Here is a 14,881-nt window from a genome sequence, read left to right as displayed (position 1 = left end):
CTAACATAGTGGGGAAAAAGTTGAACCAAATTAGAAGCAGACAGAGAAGCTAACTGATTGACCTGGTACCTTAGTGAGTTTTCTTTGTAGATCAATTCTTCTCTTCTCCCAAATACATTCTAATATCCTTAATAGCATCTTTGAGTTCAAAGAATTCTAGTGCTCTTCATATGAAAAGATATGTAGTCCAACTGGCTTTACTAACTAGACAGAACTTAAAAATGAAAGAATAATTCAGGCTGAAACAAAGATTATGAGATCATCTGTTCTAACCCTGTGCCCAAAGCACAGCTAATAACAAAGTTACATTAGTTTTCCCAGGGTTTTGTGTCCAGTCAGGTTCCAATCATCTCCAAGAATGAAGAATCCAAGACTGCTCTAGACAACGTATTCCAATGTCTGAGCACCCTCACTGTCAAATTTTTTTCATAAGTTTATGAAAGATTGTTTCAAAAGCAAATGAGTTCTAAACCAACATTTACTTTAAGCAAAGCCAGTTTGTGAACATTCAATTCAAGGTAACTTCATATTACAATTCTTACAGTATTTTAACTTACTATCAAAACAAACATCATTCTTTGACTTAAGAAGTTACAGGCAAAAGGCTCATAAGCTTCAAATCTTACTCTGCTGCATTGCTTTAATAATACCTCCTTCTGCCAGAGATTTTCATTCAAAATGAATCTATTTCATTCATACCACACCCATTTCTTTAGCTGATCATGATAGTAACAGTGCTTCCCCACCAAGCTCACTGTAATTTCTATTTTCTAGGAACAACACACATTCTTCAATACCCATCTTCCATCTTGGATTTCTATTTCACTGTTTTCACTATCGCAGTCACAGCCAGTGTACAGGCTACATGTTGCACTCAATTGTTCTTCTCCATGTTCTGTAGATGTATATTTTAGTCAATAACAGGTCATTTCCAGCACTTTACCTAATGTTTTCCATGTCTCCCTACGTGCCCTAAACTACTACTTGCATATCCCTATTTCCCTGTGTGTTGGAAATTATATACCTTTCCTAACTGATGGTTTTAATTAACTTTTATATTAATTGCTTTAAATAATCATAAGCAGTGTATTACTCTTAAGCAGTGTAATTTTCTACTTTAGCCAGCATGTAGATAAGTTGTTTTGGTTTTTTTACAGACTGTTATTGTTGGAGTTTGATTATTAGATCACTGAAACTTTATGTTTTGCTAAACTAACGCCAATAAGCTTCAATGAACAAAGCCTGAAGGACTTAAAACTGGACACCTGGAATCCAGAATTTATAGCCCTCCAAGGACATGTGGAAGTAACCAGAAGATAGAGGAGACTAACAAAGACAATCCAACATGTGCTGCAGACATCCTGTCTGGGAAAAAGATAATAAAAAGACTGAAAAATGTGGACTAATGAGCATGAGAAGTGGGAAATCAATAACTGACAGAAGATAGAATACTAATTGATGAAGAGAATTATGTAATTTAGAACCAATTAACATTAATTTTTTTGCTAATAATGTATAAATAAGTAAAAAGTTTTGAAAGTTATGTGCACCTAGGTGGAGTTATCCCCTTATGCACCCTGGCCTGTGTAAGAGTCGGTCTGAAGATCCCTCATCTGCCTCACAACTGTCAGAAGCCGAGACCCCCCAAGGACCCTGGGCCGCAGCACAGGAGTTCTGGCCTGATTTGAGGTGGGATCCAGGCTTCTCCCTGCAGGTGCACCCATTGGACTGAGACGCCCTCCTCAGAGACCCGTGCAGAAACAATGGACGCTGTTACGGTTCCTGGGCTGTGTTTGTGGCAGTTGTGTTTGCTCTGTACCTGCTGCAAAGCCCAGACCTGCTTGTCCCAAACCTGCCTGATCTGAACAGTTGCACCTGATTCCCAGAGCAATGGGCCTCCTCACACTGACTCTTGGGTGCTCCCCCCATGTTGGCCGGGTGCCCCCTGCTTCTGAAATGACTATAAAAGCTTCCCCCTGCACCTCACACTTTGAGATCTCCCCGACTGACAAGACAGATCTATTGGCGCGCGCCACGAGGACTGCGAATGTGGTCTTGGTTCCAGCATCACGAGGACTCATGTCTGTTTGTCGGTAGCTATGACTGTGGGATTGCATTTTATGGAAATGGTTTGCTCTAGCTCACCCCTGGAAAATGTATGGTTTATCCCAAGTCTGTATCCTCCCTGCAGTATCCTGTATCTGTAACCTCATTGGCTGGAGAATGTTACCGCACCCCTTTGAACCTCTGTGATAAGAATGCTAAGGCAGAAGGCTCTGCCCCTCTTGCCCCTCTACCCCTGGAGGCCTCCTGATGCTCCCTTTTTCCCTCTCTTCCCTTCCCCCCCTTTCCCTTCCCCTCTCCCTCAGTGAATAAACCCTCACCTCATCAGCATCCCACCGGCATCTGAGTCTCTTTGCCTGCCAGCACGGGAACAACCACGACCCCATAAAGACCCCGGGGGTCTCCGGGGGGCACTCCCCGGGGACCCCCCCATAAATTTAAACAACAACATATGACCCCCCTTTTCCTCTTTTCTCTCTCTCTCTTTCTTTCCCTTCTCTCCTATCACATATTGTGTGTATCAATAAAGATACAATTGATTTTACTTGAACTAAGTTCTCACTGCCTCTTTTTGCACTTTGAAATCAAAATGAACCATCACGACCGTCCATCGGATTGTGACAGCCTCAAATAAAGTAATGCCTACTCCTTAATACTAAAAAAAATGTTAGTGAGTTTAATTTATCCCAACGTTTTCAGTGAGACATGCTCTTGCTCTTTGCTTCCTCCTTCCAAATAAGCTCACCTCTATTCAGAAGTTGTAGACCCCAACATATAACTAGCTTGCTCGCATCTTTCACATCTTACGTAAAAATCCTCAAGGATCAAGAGAATTAATTCTTTACATAGAATTATTGTACTACAGTGCATGAGAAAAGTTTGGGCTTTTTAAAAACACCTTTGACTCAAATCGTTGAATAACAACTACACTAAATTCTACTGACATTAGTGATGGAAAATACTGATGTTGGTGATACATTAATATCAGAAAAAGTGCCATATATTATAAAAGACCACTATATTAAACCTCCTAGATAAGGCTGATTGCAGCAAGCTGTGACCATGTATTTTTCTCCACACTAATCTTCAATTCCATGTCAATCTGATTTTCTGGGGAGTGAAGGGGCACACTGGCACATAATCTTGCAGAATTTATCCATCTACTTCTCTTTACTTGGTTGCACACCTTTGACAGCTCATTATCAAAACATTGATGTCCTTCAAATCTAGATAACAGCCATGTTCACAATGATAACGCATGACAAAAAGAACTGAGCTTTAGATGTTATGTCTGCCTGTCGTGGTTGGGAAGGGAGGTGAATTTTTCCAGGGGGATGTGGGCAGGCCAATCAGCGATCAGGTTTTGTGCTGGCACTTGGATTGGCCACTCAGAAGTTTGGACACACCTCTGAGGCCACAAGGGGTTAAAAGCAGGACTCCAGGGGAGTTCAGCCTCTTTTGGGTTCCAGTTTCAGCAGAGAAACATCTCCTCTCCCCTGCCCAGTTACTAGGCTGGGTGGGGGAGGGGGCCACGTGGCCGGTCTGAAGAGAATCACGCTGCAGACTAAAGTAAGCTGGGGCCCCAGAGGAAGAAGAGAAGAGACAAGCTTTGAGTTGAGCTGGCCCCATCCAGGCTGGAGGGGTTGAAAACTGTGGAGGTGCCTTCCTTCCTCCCCCCTCCCCTGGAGAAGGTGCCCAGCTGCGTGGGAGTTGCCGAGCCTGGGAGTGCCTGAGCCTGCAGCCCCCTGCCGGGAGCCAGAAACTGTTAACTCTTTCTGAGGCAGAAAGAAACTTTTTTCCAGACATTGATTCTCATGGCTAGTGGTTTCAAAAAAAAAAGAAAAAACCAGCCTAGGACCAAGATGATAAAGCACGATTAGAAAGAACCCGATGGGCAGGTAATTGAAGAAGAGTGGCTTCTGAGCTGGACTTTTCTTGCATAATGTTAGCCATAGACTGAACTCAAGTCTCTTTTGAACATAAACTGCATTTTTGGGTAGATGCCGCTGGCTCGACTTTGCTACAGTGACTAGCACTTTAAGAGTAGAGCGAGCAGAGAAGAGAAGAGAGAGGGTGTGGTGGCGCCCTCTGCCCTCAGAGGAGACCTGCTCTTAGAACCCTCGGCCCCAGGGGAAAGATGGGGAGAGCTCGGCATGAAAGCATCCTTAAAAGAGCCCTGTATGCAGTTTTGGCCTATGGACAGTAGTGAGAGCACTAGACATAAGAAAAAGTATCCCCTGGCAAACTTCTCCGGGCAGTGCCACAGGTGACATGGAAACACACAAAGAGTAGACCTGCGTTTCTTGAAGAGCAGTCTGTGGTGCAGGAGAGACTCCTCTCTACCTTGCTGAATTAGAGATTGGTTTAGGGTTTTTTTGAGTGGCGATTGTTTGATTTAAAACCCAAGGGTTTGGTCTATGGAGGGTAATGTGTAAAGGGTAGAAACTGGAGGAAGAGAAGAAATGTTCTGAGAAGTTTTTATTTCTGTCTCTGTGTGTGTTTAGAGTTTTCTATCTCTGTTCTTATGTAATGTAATAAAGTTTTGTTTTTCTGTTTTCAAGGTTTAAGCCTGCTCTGCTCTGTTCCTGATCACATCCCACAGTAGTTGTTAGGGAAAAAACATATATTCATGGGTGCATTAACATCTGGCCAGTGCTAACCCATGAAACTGCCTGAAGACTATCAACCACTAACATTTTCCTTGTCAAAATCACAGAATCAAAGAATGGCTGAGGTTGGAAGAGACATCTGGAGGGTCCAATCCTGTTCAAGCAGGGCTAGCAAGGGCCAGTTGCCCAGGATCATGTCCAGACTGCTATTTGAACATCTTCAAGGGAGGGAGACTCCAGAAGTTTATTGGGCAACCTGTGTCAGTGCTGTCATCCTCACAGTTTAGAAAACATTTTCTGATGTCCAGAGGTGTTGCAGCCATGAGGCCTAACAGGCCTCTCTGGTGGTCAGTCGCCTAAAGACAAAGAAATGCCTAGTCATGGTGACTAGGCCAAATAACCCCTCTTCTGCGCTCGGACCCTCTCTTATCTCCCTGTAAGACAATAGGTCACTTTCTACCCCAACTCATACCATTGGACCATTTCTCAAAACCTCGGTACCCTATAAAAACCCCACTTTTGCCCAGCTCAGTAGAAGAGCTGTCCCTGAAACCCTTCACGGAGGATGCCAATAAAGATTCATCTGTGGAACTTCACAAAGCGCTTCTCCTCTCTCTCCCTGGGTCTGCCAAGGCGCTTAGCAAGCTTATGAGCTGAAAATCAGTGCAAAGAGCTGTATATCACTGATAACTAAACTTGCTAAGTATTGCCTGTGCCTGGGAGCTTCGCCTGAGGTGCTTGGCCAGGAGGTACTTAACAGTACCCCCTATCCAGAAACACCTAAGGCAGCCAGGATCGGACTGAAGCTACCGGGAGAAAACAAAACAGAGGGAACCTCCTGTGTTTTGGTTTGTGCCCATTGCCTCTGGTCCTGTCACTGGGCACAACTGACAAGAGCCTGGGTCTGTCTTCTTTGCACTCTTCCTTTAGGTATTTATATACATTAACAAGATCCCCCTTGAGCCTTCTTATCTCTGGGCTAAACAGTCACAGCTCTTTCTCTCAGCCTTTCTTCATAGGTGAGAGGCTCCAGCCACTTCATCATCTTTGTGGCCTTTCATTGGACTCTCTCCAATATGTCCATGTCTCTCTTGCACTGGGGAACCCAGAACTAGACACAAGAATCCAGGTTTGATGGGGCGTAACTAGCTCAACTGTGCTGACATGAGAGGCAGATGTCATGTCTTAGAAGGTATCATAAACCATCAAAGACCCCCAAAGTGTCCCCCAGACTAATTTCTGAGGCCTTCCACCAGAGGACTGAAAGCTCCCCCCCCAGGGGAAGTACCTGGGCATTCCCACCCAGCCTGAGCATATTTTAAGGGTTTTTTCCCCACCTCCAATGGATCAAGACAGTGATCACTACTGTGACAAATGGACATCGAAATTGCATCAAGTCTCATTGCAGATCCATGGATAGTGATATGTTCCCTTAATCTTATCCTTTCTTTCTTTTCCCTTATACATTTTCTTAAATGATATTTTCATGCTTTCATATTGCTATATTACTATAGATAATAACCCAAATGGCTACATACCTGCTTTCCATTGAAACCAAATTGTTCGAAAACAAACCCTATATGTATATATTTACAAACATCAATTAGTGTCATTTCACTCTAATCCACCCCAAGGTATTAACAAGAACCTAAGTTACCCTTGCCTTCTAGGGCGGGTCATAACACTTCTGTACCAGTCTCAAACATCTGGTAACATCATACACTGCACTTGAATACAAAACTAGCTATAATTGCAAGAGTTCACTTCCATATGGCTACCTAGAAGACTGCTTCTTAATCTAAACTCACAGGCACTGTGATTGGCTCTGGACCCTATCTGCTACAGTTGATTGCCTTTACCTGCAAAGGCTCACCACACTTAGCAATACAAAGTTAACAATTCACTCCTAACTACCCAGGAATCTCGCATCTGTGACCTGTCTCATTACAGTATGTACATGGTATGAACATAAGATGAAACTCAGATGCTCAAAGGTTCTTTATCTTCCTAACAGGAACCAAAATCTTAACACAGAATTGAGACCATCACATTTGCACACTTCTCTGTCCAAACATTTCTCAATGTCCCTATCTCTCCATCAGCATCCCCACATTTCAGTCAGCCAGCTTCAAAATAAAAGCATAATTATGCCTCTTCTCCAGCAGTGAATCCAGAATGCTAATATTTTTTACACATGAAAAACAAGCCAATATTAGGTTGTTCATGTCAAACTGAATAGGCACACAGTAGTTAAGGTGGCCTACAGAGTGCACATACACACAAACTGAAGAGGACTAGTATCACCAAATTTCACATTTATTTCAGGCTTGTAAATAGATGGATTAATAGTTACTTAAATAAGTAACAAAGTTTTGCATTGCATGCAGGTTTACAACCCTAGGCCAAATACCACTACTAGCACAAAGGTATTGCAATATGCAGAGAAACTTTCTGTATTGGTATTTGCATAATCTAATGCTTCTCTCATTAAATCGTGATGTCATTACATAAAGATAAACTCCCTTTTAGACATTGACTCCTGTGTTTTCTGTTCAAAATATTCAATTCATTCTTATGAAAGGACCGATTTCACACTGATTGCTTTGTCTCTTCACCTTCAGACATGGTAAATGTACAAACCATTTATAGGACAGTCTTTTACTGATTCGTAAATGGAATAGTATTTGTACTTTTGATAGCAAAGGAAAAAGCTTCTTTCAATCAATCAGTCTTCCCATTTTCTCAAGAATACATTTAGGATTAACTATGAAAACAGTTTTGAACTTGAACTGTATTCCAGTTGTATGGTTTTAAGGAAATTTCAAATCAGTTGTTCAGGTTCTTAAGACTACAGACCACCTCAGCTCCAGAATAACAGGAATAACAATTTAAAAAAATGAATCTCCATAACTGCAGATATATATGGATCTCAGTTTACTACTCATTCAAAGATTGTTTATTTACTTACAAAAAGAAATTCCTCTATGTTATTTAAAAACTCCTTCATACCCCATGACAACCCAGTTTCAAATTTCACAATCGTCAAGCAAAACATAAACATACTGAGAGCACCTAATCAAAAAAAAGAACAAAAATATTAGCTAAGTTTGATCCTCTCCTTTAACTGTTATACATTGGAGTAAATGAAAATTAATTTATTTTATATCCATTTCCAGAAAATAATCACTTGGGAGTCATTCCAAGACCCACATAAAACTGTATATTCCTGAAACTATCAGGTATGCAATTTTGATTGGCTAGATAATAGTAGCACACATCTGCATTCATTTGCCAATAATCCCTCATATTTCATATATTTGCTTTATCCTACTATTTTCCCATTAACCAAGACATAGGAGTCAAGGAAGGCCTTTATTATAAATTTATGAAATGAATAACAATGATTCAAACGTGAACTTCAAGGTGCTACTCCAACACAAGCCAAAAATGTGATGATGTTCGTGACTGTATCTGGGTTTTGTCAAATTAAGTAATTTGATTTCAGAAAAAGTGAGATAATAGATGCTGCCAAGTACTTTTTAACAGTCTGACACAATGTGGATGCACAAAGAGTACAAAGATACAAAAATTTAAGGCAACATTCCTATACAAAATATATGGTTACAGGTCCCTGAGCTCCACTGTAAGACCTGCTCCTGATCTTAAGATACCCAAGTAGGAAATTTTTTTAAAAGGTGCACAGCTCCAAAAGTACTTTCTCTACTTTCTGATACATTAATTATAACATTGCTTCAGTGGAATGGGACAGTCCCCCGTATTTTCTGGTGCTTCTACTCTTCCCTTACCTATCCAGTCTCCCATAGGTTGGGTTGGTGTAATTTTAACACGTGTTAAAAAGGATTCCATCCTCCCTCACTGACATAGGGGGAAGCAAAGACTTGGGGAGCAAGCCCCATCTTTACTGAAGGAGAAGTGTTCGGGGGACAGCAGACAGTAACTTGTTGGCGTTGTTGACTGTAAGTGGCCATTTTAATTTAAGGGCCTTGGGATCTGATGCTGCCTCCTCCGTGGTGTCCGGCTCCACCTCCCCACCCTCACACCACTAGGGATACAGGGAGGTCCTTACCAGGATAAGAAAACACACCTGCGGGAGAGGCAGATAAGCAGATGGGTCCCAAGCACAACTATCGCGGAGGAGCGGGTTGCAGAAGCAGACCCCACACGGGGCGGAGCATGGGAGCAGTCCCGAACACTCACCCCGAGGGGGCGGGGAGATCCCGGTCAGAGACACGAAACCGGAGGCGAAGAGGGAAGTGACTCCGGGCAAGGGCAGAGGGAGGAAGGGAGGGGTCGCGGTTGTTACCTATACTGGGCAGCAGCCCCGCTATGGGTGAATCCAAAGTAGTTGCCGGTGGCCATTTTGGCATCTTCTCCCAGGCGGCTGGGCACTGTGGCGAAGATAACCAAGAGGCGGCAGCGGTCGGGGCCATGACAGGAGGCCCGGCAGGAGGAGGCGGGGAGAGAAAGGGACAGACAGAAAAGAGACAGAAGTGCGCGCGAGCGCCAGGTCAGACACGGCGCCTCAGAACCACCGTTCCTCCGCCCCGCGCGCAGGCCACGTCTCCTCCCCTTCGCCGCCGCCCCCCTCCCCCCACGCTCACGGACACACAGAAACATCAAGCGCCATTACTTACCATAGGTGAAAGAAACTACTGGGCATATAGGAATCATGAGTGCAAGCTAGCAGGGACAACAGCGGTTCAACTCTCAACTCTCATACTCCTCCTCACCGCCGCGTTCGCTCACTCCCTTCCCCCCTCCACACACACCTACGGCGACAACGGCAGTGCGGCCGGACCAAGGCCGTGCGCACGCGCGAGATGTGTGAAGGGCTGCTAGAAGTTGTAGTTCAGCCAATGGCTACGCCCCCGCCCGCAGAAGAGCACCCTTGATGTCGCATAGGCCGCCACCACGCTTGAGGCGTAAATCCTCCTGCGCTTGATGTTGCAAAGGCTCTTGGGAGTTGTAGTTCCCCTCGCTGAGGCCCGGGCGCGAGGAAGAGCTGTTCTTAGAGTAACACTGCGCGTACCACTACTCCTGCCTGGCCCCTTTCTCCCTCCTTCCCTCATCCGCCCTGCCGCTGTTGGCGGGAGCCATGGCTGGGCACGGGGAGTGCCGAGTGTGGTTCCACGGGGCTCTGGAGGGTGCAGTGGGAGGCGCCGGGGCGGACAGGTGACCCCCGTTCGAGGCGGCACTAAGACAGCTGCCGTCCTCATGGAGGCTGTGGTGCCCTGCTGGGCAGCTATCTTGCCAGTCCTGCATTTCTGAATTAGCATGTTAAAAGCGAGTTGAATGTCCTGTTTGTATCTACTGTAATCGGAGCTCACCCAGCCCCCCCCACGCTGCCTACTCAAGGAAGGCATATGCAAATAAGACGAACACACAGCACGCTGGGAGAGTTCTTTGGAGATGAAGGGCACCCCAAGATGGAAGACTGGACACAGTGGAAGAGCCAGGCGATGCTCTCGCCGAGGAGGAGGTGGACGCACCCTCTGACCTGGTTTGAGAACTCGCTGTGGTCTCTAAGGAGCCGGACTGACATGGGCCTGGGCCAGCTCAAGTGGCAGACAAGGAAAAGTGCCTCGGATCATCCCATTCGGGTAAAGAGCTGATATCTACGGTTGTGCACTTCAGTGACCGACTAGCACCAATCTGCCTCCTCAAGGTAACCAGAGAGAGCTTCTAGGAGTTCCCATGGGAACAAAGACTCGGTACTTGCTCTCTGCAGCTGAATGGGGAACTGGGACACGTCCTGCTCCTCCAGATTGCTACAGCAGCGTGGGAAAACTCCATCGGGCTCTCCTAGCCAGCTGATCACTTTAATAAAGAGCTGTGTGAAAAAGGCTTGTTGTGTGTGTGGCTCTATGCAGATATTTACTATATACAATAATGCTAGGTAGAAAAGTTATGCTGTATTGACATTTGAATAATATAGTAAATGTAGTTTTTAGCATTAAGTTTTAGTAATAAAAGAATTGTGTGTAAGATATTTTCTTTAGCTCAAGAAGGAAAAAAAAAAAGGGAGAGGCCCAGAGGTGTTTCTCAACAGAGATAACAGTTACAACAAGAAGAAGAGAACCCCCCCTTAGGACTTTCAGAAGACAAGAGGCATATCTCCCTGCATCCACAGAAGCCACCTGGTCAAACCAGACTGAATCCACAAGGGCCACCTGATCGAGCCAGACACCTGGACGCCAAAGATTAGAAGAGGGACTCTGGGCAAACGGGTCTGTCTTAAGATAAAGATTGCACAATCGTGAAATTTTGGTCTTCAAAAAGGGGACATTCCTCCCAAAGAGTGCCCTTCTCCTTCTCAGCCTTTGTCTGGGAGGGAGGGGGGACGGTAGACCCGGGCTACCTACTTTGCTCTTATTTGCCTCATTATTTGTCCTGTCTCTGAAAACTTTTTAAACTTTTATTATTGTATTAATTTTTTTTGTAACCAATTTTTATTCTTTATTAAATTTTCATAAATTTCAAGAAGTGAGTTATTGGCGTTTATCACAATTTGGTAGCAGAGTACGGTTAAAATACCCCCACTGCGGGTGCTGTGAGAGGATTAGAGACCAGGAAGACGCGTCCCGCCTGCATTAGGCGGCCTCGGCTCTGGTCCTCGCAGAGTACCCCAGAAAGGGGTAAGATCCAAGGACAAAGGGAGACAATAAGGCAAAGAGAAGGGAAAGAATTCCCTAAAAAACCGCGGTAACCAGCTCCTAACATCAAAGTGTACACGAAGAATAAAGACCCAAGAACAACGGAGTGGTAAGAATTGCTGGGATTGGGGGGGGCAGCGTTTGGCGCGGAACGGGGGCTGAAAGTGTGTGACTGAGAGGCGGGCTGGGGTAACAGCCGGACCTTCCAAGCGAGAGCGGAGTCCCCTATGCTGCGGTTCCGTTGTCCCGCGAGGGAGGCGGCCAGCACCGGGACGAAAGTGAATGGTAAAAAGGAGTGAGAGAAACCCCCCAGGGAAAAGGTAAAGTGTGTGAAAAAGGGGACCCTAAAAAAAAAAAAAACTTTTGCTGGGATTGAGGAATTATTCCAAGAGCACCCAGGGTTGATAACCAGCTGGATTGGAGGAAGCAATTCTGAGACATCCAGGGTTATGTTAAATTCTGCAGAATCTAGGAAATAAACCCAAGAGCACCTGGGGTTGGGAAGGGAGAACCCCCCCAACACTGCCAGATTGAGGGTTTATGAAGGGCATTTTCTGGCCAGGTACTCTCAAAGAGTGTAAAAGTGTGTGGAAAGTAAAAGGTACCTTGTTGTTGTGACTGTTTTGTTGTGTGTGAGATTAAGTGGAAAATGGAGTGAATGTGGACGAATGAAAGTATAGAAAGTGTAGATTTTTATTTTATTTTAAGCTTTATTATAGTTCCTCAGAGAAGGTAAATTGTATTAAGAAATAGTGTGGGAGAAAGGAGAAAAGTAGTTTTTGTGTGGGGGTAAAAGGGAAGGTGAACAGAGACAGGGATGGGTAGAATAGAGAAAATTTTGAAAGAAAAGGGATAGAAGTCCAGTGGGGAGAAATCATCGACAGAGATACCACCCTAGGATCGTCCCCTGGGAGTTGCACTGCCGGCTCCGGTGTTGGTGCCTGTCTCAGTCCCAGTGCTTGCCCCAGGTTCTGGCTTGTCGCTTGTTTCTGCCCCAGTTTCCATCCCAGGCAAGAGTCCGCTGTTCGCAGCGGCAGCCCAGCCGGTTTCCCCCCGGCCCCCCCTCGCTGTTCGCAGCGGCGGCTCAGTCGGTACCCGGCCCCCACCCCGGTCCCTCTCGCTATTTTCCCGCAATGGCTTTTTCAACCTCATTCCCGGTATTTGTTTGTTAGTTTGTTTTAGCAGCGCTGAGCGTTGCCGCCACTGCCTTACTTTTTGTTGGAATCGGCGAGTACAGTAGCCATGAGCCACGTGGGGGGGTGACCGCGTGGTGGCTTAGCCGACCCTGGAAAAGCCCCCCAGCTGCAGCAGCGGCGGCAGGTCCCCCTCCCCTCCCCAGCCGCGGTGGTGAGTCCCCCTCCGCTTGCAGAGCGGGGGGGGGGGCGGCTGGTTCCTTCACCCTTTCCTCCCAGCGGCGGCGGCGGGTACCCCCTCACCCCCCTCCCGTTCGCGGCGGCGGCGGGGCAGCTGGCTCCCCCTCCCCCCTTCCCCCCAGCGGCGGTTCCTCCGCTGTCGGCGTGTGGCGGGTTGGTCCGGTCCCTAGCTGCCTCAGTAGCGATTCCAGCTCCGGTGGTGCTGGGCGACTGCCGGAGGCGGCTGGAGCCGCCAGCATGGGCCATGCAGGAGAGCGCGGCCACATGGAGGAGACCGGAAATTGCTTCCCCTTCGGGAATTCCGGTGGCAGACCCCACCCATGCCCCGTCCTTGGAGGACCAAAAAAATCAGTGGTCAGTCCTCCAGAGCTCCCCACTTCCTGTTGGGGAAGCCGTTCCCTTGGAAACCGCAGTCAATGCAGATCTTCTCAGGAAGAAAGGGAGTGGGCAGAGAGGGACGGTGGCCGAGCGCTTCTCCTGCCGGGAGTAGGAGGACGAGCGAGGCTCTCGTCCCCAGTGGCGGCGGCGGAGAGGGGCGGCCGCCGCATTCCTGCACAGCCGTGCCATGGCAGAGGGGCTGCCCGGTGGAGGCGGCGGCGCCGAGCCGCGCGTGGGACACGCTGCTCCCTGCCCGCCCCTCCTCCAGCTCGCTTATCAGCGCCCACTGCAGCTGCCCTTTTCCTTATGACCGAGTGACTCGGGTCATAGAAGTTTTAAAGATTTTTTCAGTGTTTCTCATGCGCTAGCCTTCAGTTTCTCTCAAATCGGTAGCCTGTAAACTCAGACAGTGTGCACACGTGTTCTGGGATGTTTTAGGAAGGACTTGTGGTTTTTTTGAGAGGAAAGGAGACAGTGTCTGAAGCTGTGTTTTTTAAATGACTGCTGCTTGATGTGCTAACATTTTTCAAGCGTTTTTCACTTGGTGAGAGAGAGCTTGGCCATGTGAAGTCAGTGTTTAGTGCTTTTTAAGTGTCTCTTCTACAGTTGATGAATGGATGTGGAAGGAGGAGGAGTGAAGAAAGGGAAGTATTAGTGTTCACTGGATTATTTGCTTAGTCTATGCTATAAAATGAGATGTGTAGAAAATATTTTGGAAGATGCAGACAGGAGGAAGAGTTAGAATTTGTGGAAGGTGCAATAGCAAGAAGAATTTGTTTGGTAGATATCTCAGGAAGGCATAGTGTAAGTAAAGATGCAGTGGAGTGGTGGGAGCAAGAAAAGAGTTTTGCCTGTCATCAGGGATGCGGTGATATAGAGAGATACCAGAATTTAGATAAGAGATGTTTTGTTAGTCCCAGGAACAAGGAGTAATTTATTGGGACGAGACTTCCAAATAAAATTAGGAATAGGAGTTATACCAGAAAATGGGAAGATGACAGCTAAAATATTGAAATTAGAACAGGAGGATGAAAAGAAAATTAAGAAGGAGGTATGGGCTGCTGAAGGAAATAGGGGAGGATTGAATATTGATCCCATTAAAGTTACAATTGAAAGAGAAGATTGTCCCATACGGTGCGTCAGTATCCTATCTCATTAGAAGGACGGGAAGGTTTAAAGCCGGTAATAGAAGGACTGATAAGGGATGGTACACTAAAACCCTGTATGTCTCCTCATAATACCCCCATTCTTCCAGTAAAAAAGTCTGATGGAAGTTACAGGCTGGTACAACATTTAAGGGAGGTAAACTAATTGTGTGCACGCCTCATGCAGTTCGAAATGTGTTAAACCAAAAGGCTGAAAAATGGTTGACAGACTCTCGGATGCTAAAATATGAGGCGATCTTGATAGACAGTGATGATTTGACATTAGAAGTAAATAAAAGCCTGAACCCAGCTCAATTTTTATATGGGGAACCAACAGATAACTTAATACATGATTGTCTAGAAATTATCCAATACCAGACAAAGATTCGAGAAGGCCTTGAGGACCAGGCCCTTCTAGAAGGAGAAATAATTTATGTGGATGGATCCTCCAGATGCCTACAAGGGAAAAGAATGTCAGGATATGCAGTAATTGATGGGAAGAACATGCAAACTATTGAAAAAGGGAAATTACCTTCAAACTGGTCAGCTCAAACCTGTGAATTATATGCTCTAAAAAGGGCACTGGAACACTTAGCACGTAAAAGGGGTACAATTTATACTGACAGCATGTATTGTTT

The 14,881-nt window shown here is 45.9% G+C and overlaps 1 protein-coding gene across 4 annotated transcripts in view; it reads right to left on the bottom strand.

The window, feature by feature from the left end:
- The window catches only part of LOC134564927 (zinc finger RNA-binding protein-like), a 55,352-nt gene extending 44,202 nt beyond the window's left edge, over positions 1 to 11,150 (bottom strand). For 2 of the 4 annotated variants that reach the window (XM_063424234.1, XM_063424235.1), the window contains exons 1-2: positions 9,329 to 11,148; positions 8,998 to 9,082 (exon numbers count right to left, since the gene is read on the bottom strand). In XM_063424234.1, the coding sequence (XP_063280304.1) occupies positions 8,998 to 9,082; positions 9,329 to 9,365 (122 nt within the window). In that variant the 5' untranslated portion in view covers positions 9,366 to 11,148. Of the gene's footprint in view, positions 1 to 8,997; positions 9,083 to 9,328 lie in introns of all 4 variants that reach the window. The other 2 variants (XM_063424237.1, XM_063424236.1) reach the window with 2 other exon arrangements.
- Positions 11,151 to 14,881: the final 3,731 nt, after the last annotated feature.

Source organism: Prinia subflava (genome assembly GCF_021018805.1).
Source record: "Prinia subflava isolate CZ2003 ecotype Zambia chromosome W unlocalized genomic scaffold, Cam_Psub_1.2 scaffold_22_NEW, whole genome shotgun sequence".
NCBI lineage: Eukaryota > Metazoa > Chordata > Aves > Passeriformes > Cisticolidae > Prinia > Prinia subflava.
The sequence above is the reverse complement of the archived record's forward strand: the minus strand, read 5'-3'. Positions and strand labels throughout refer to the sequence as shown.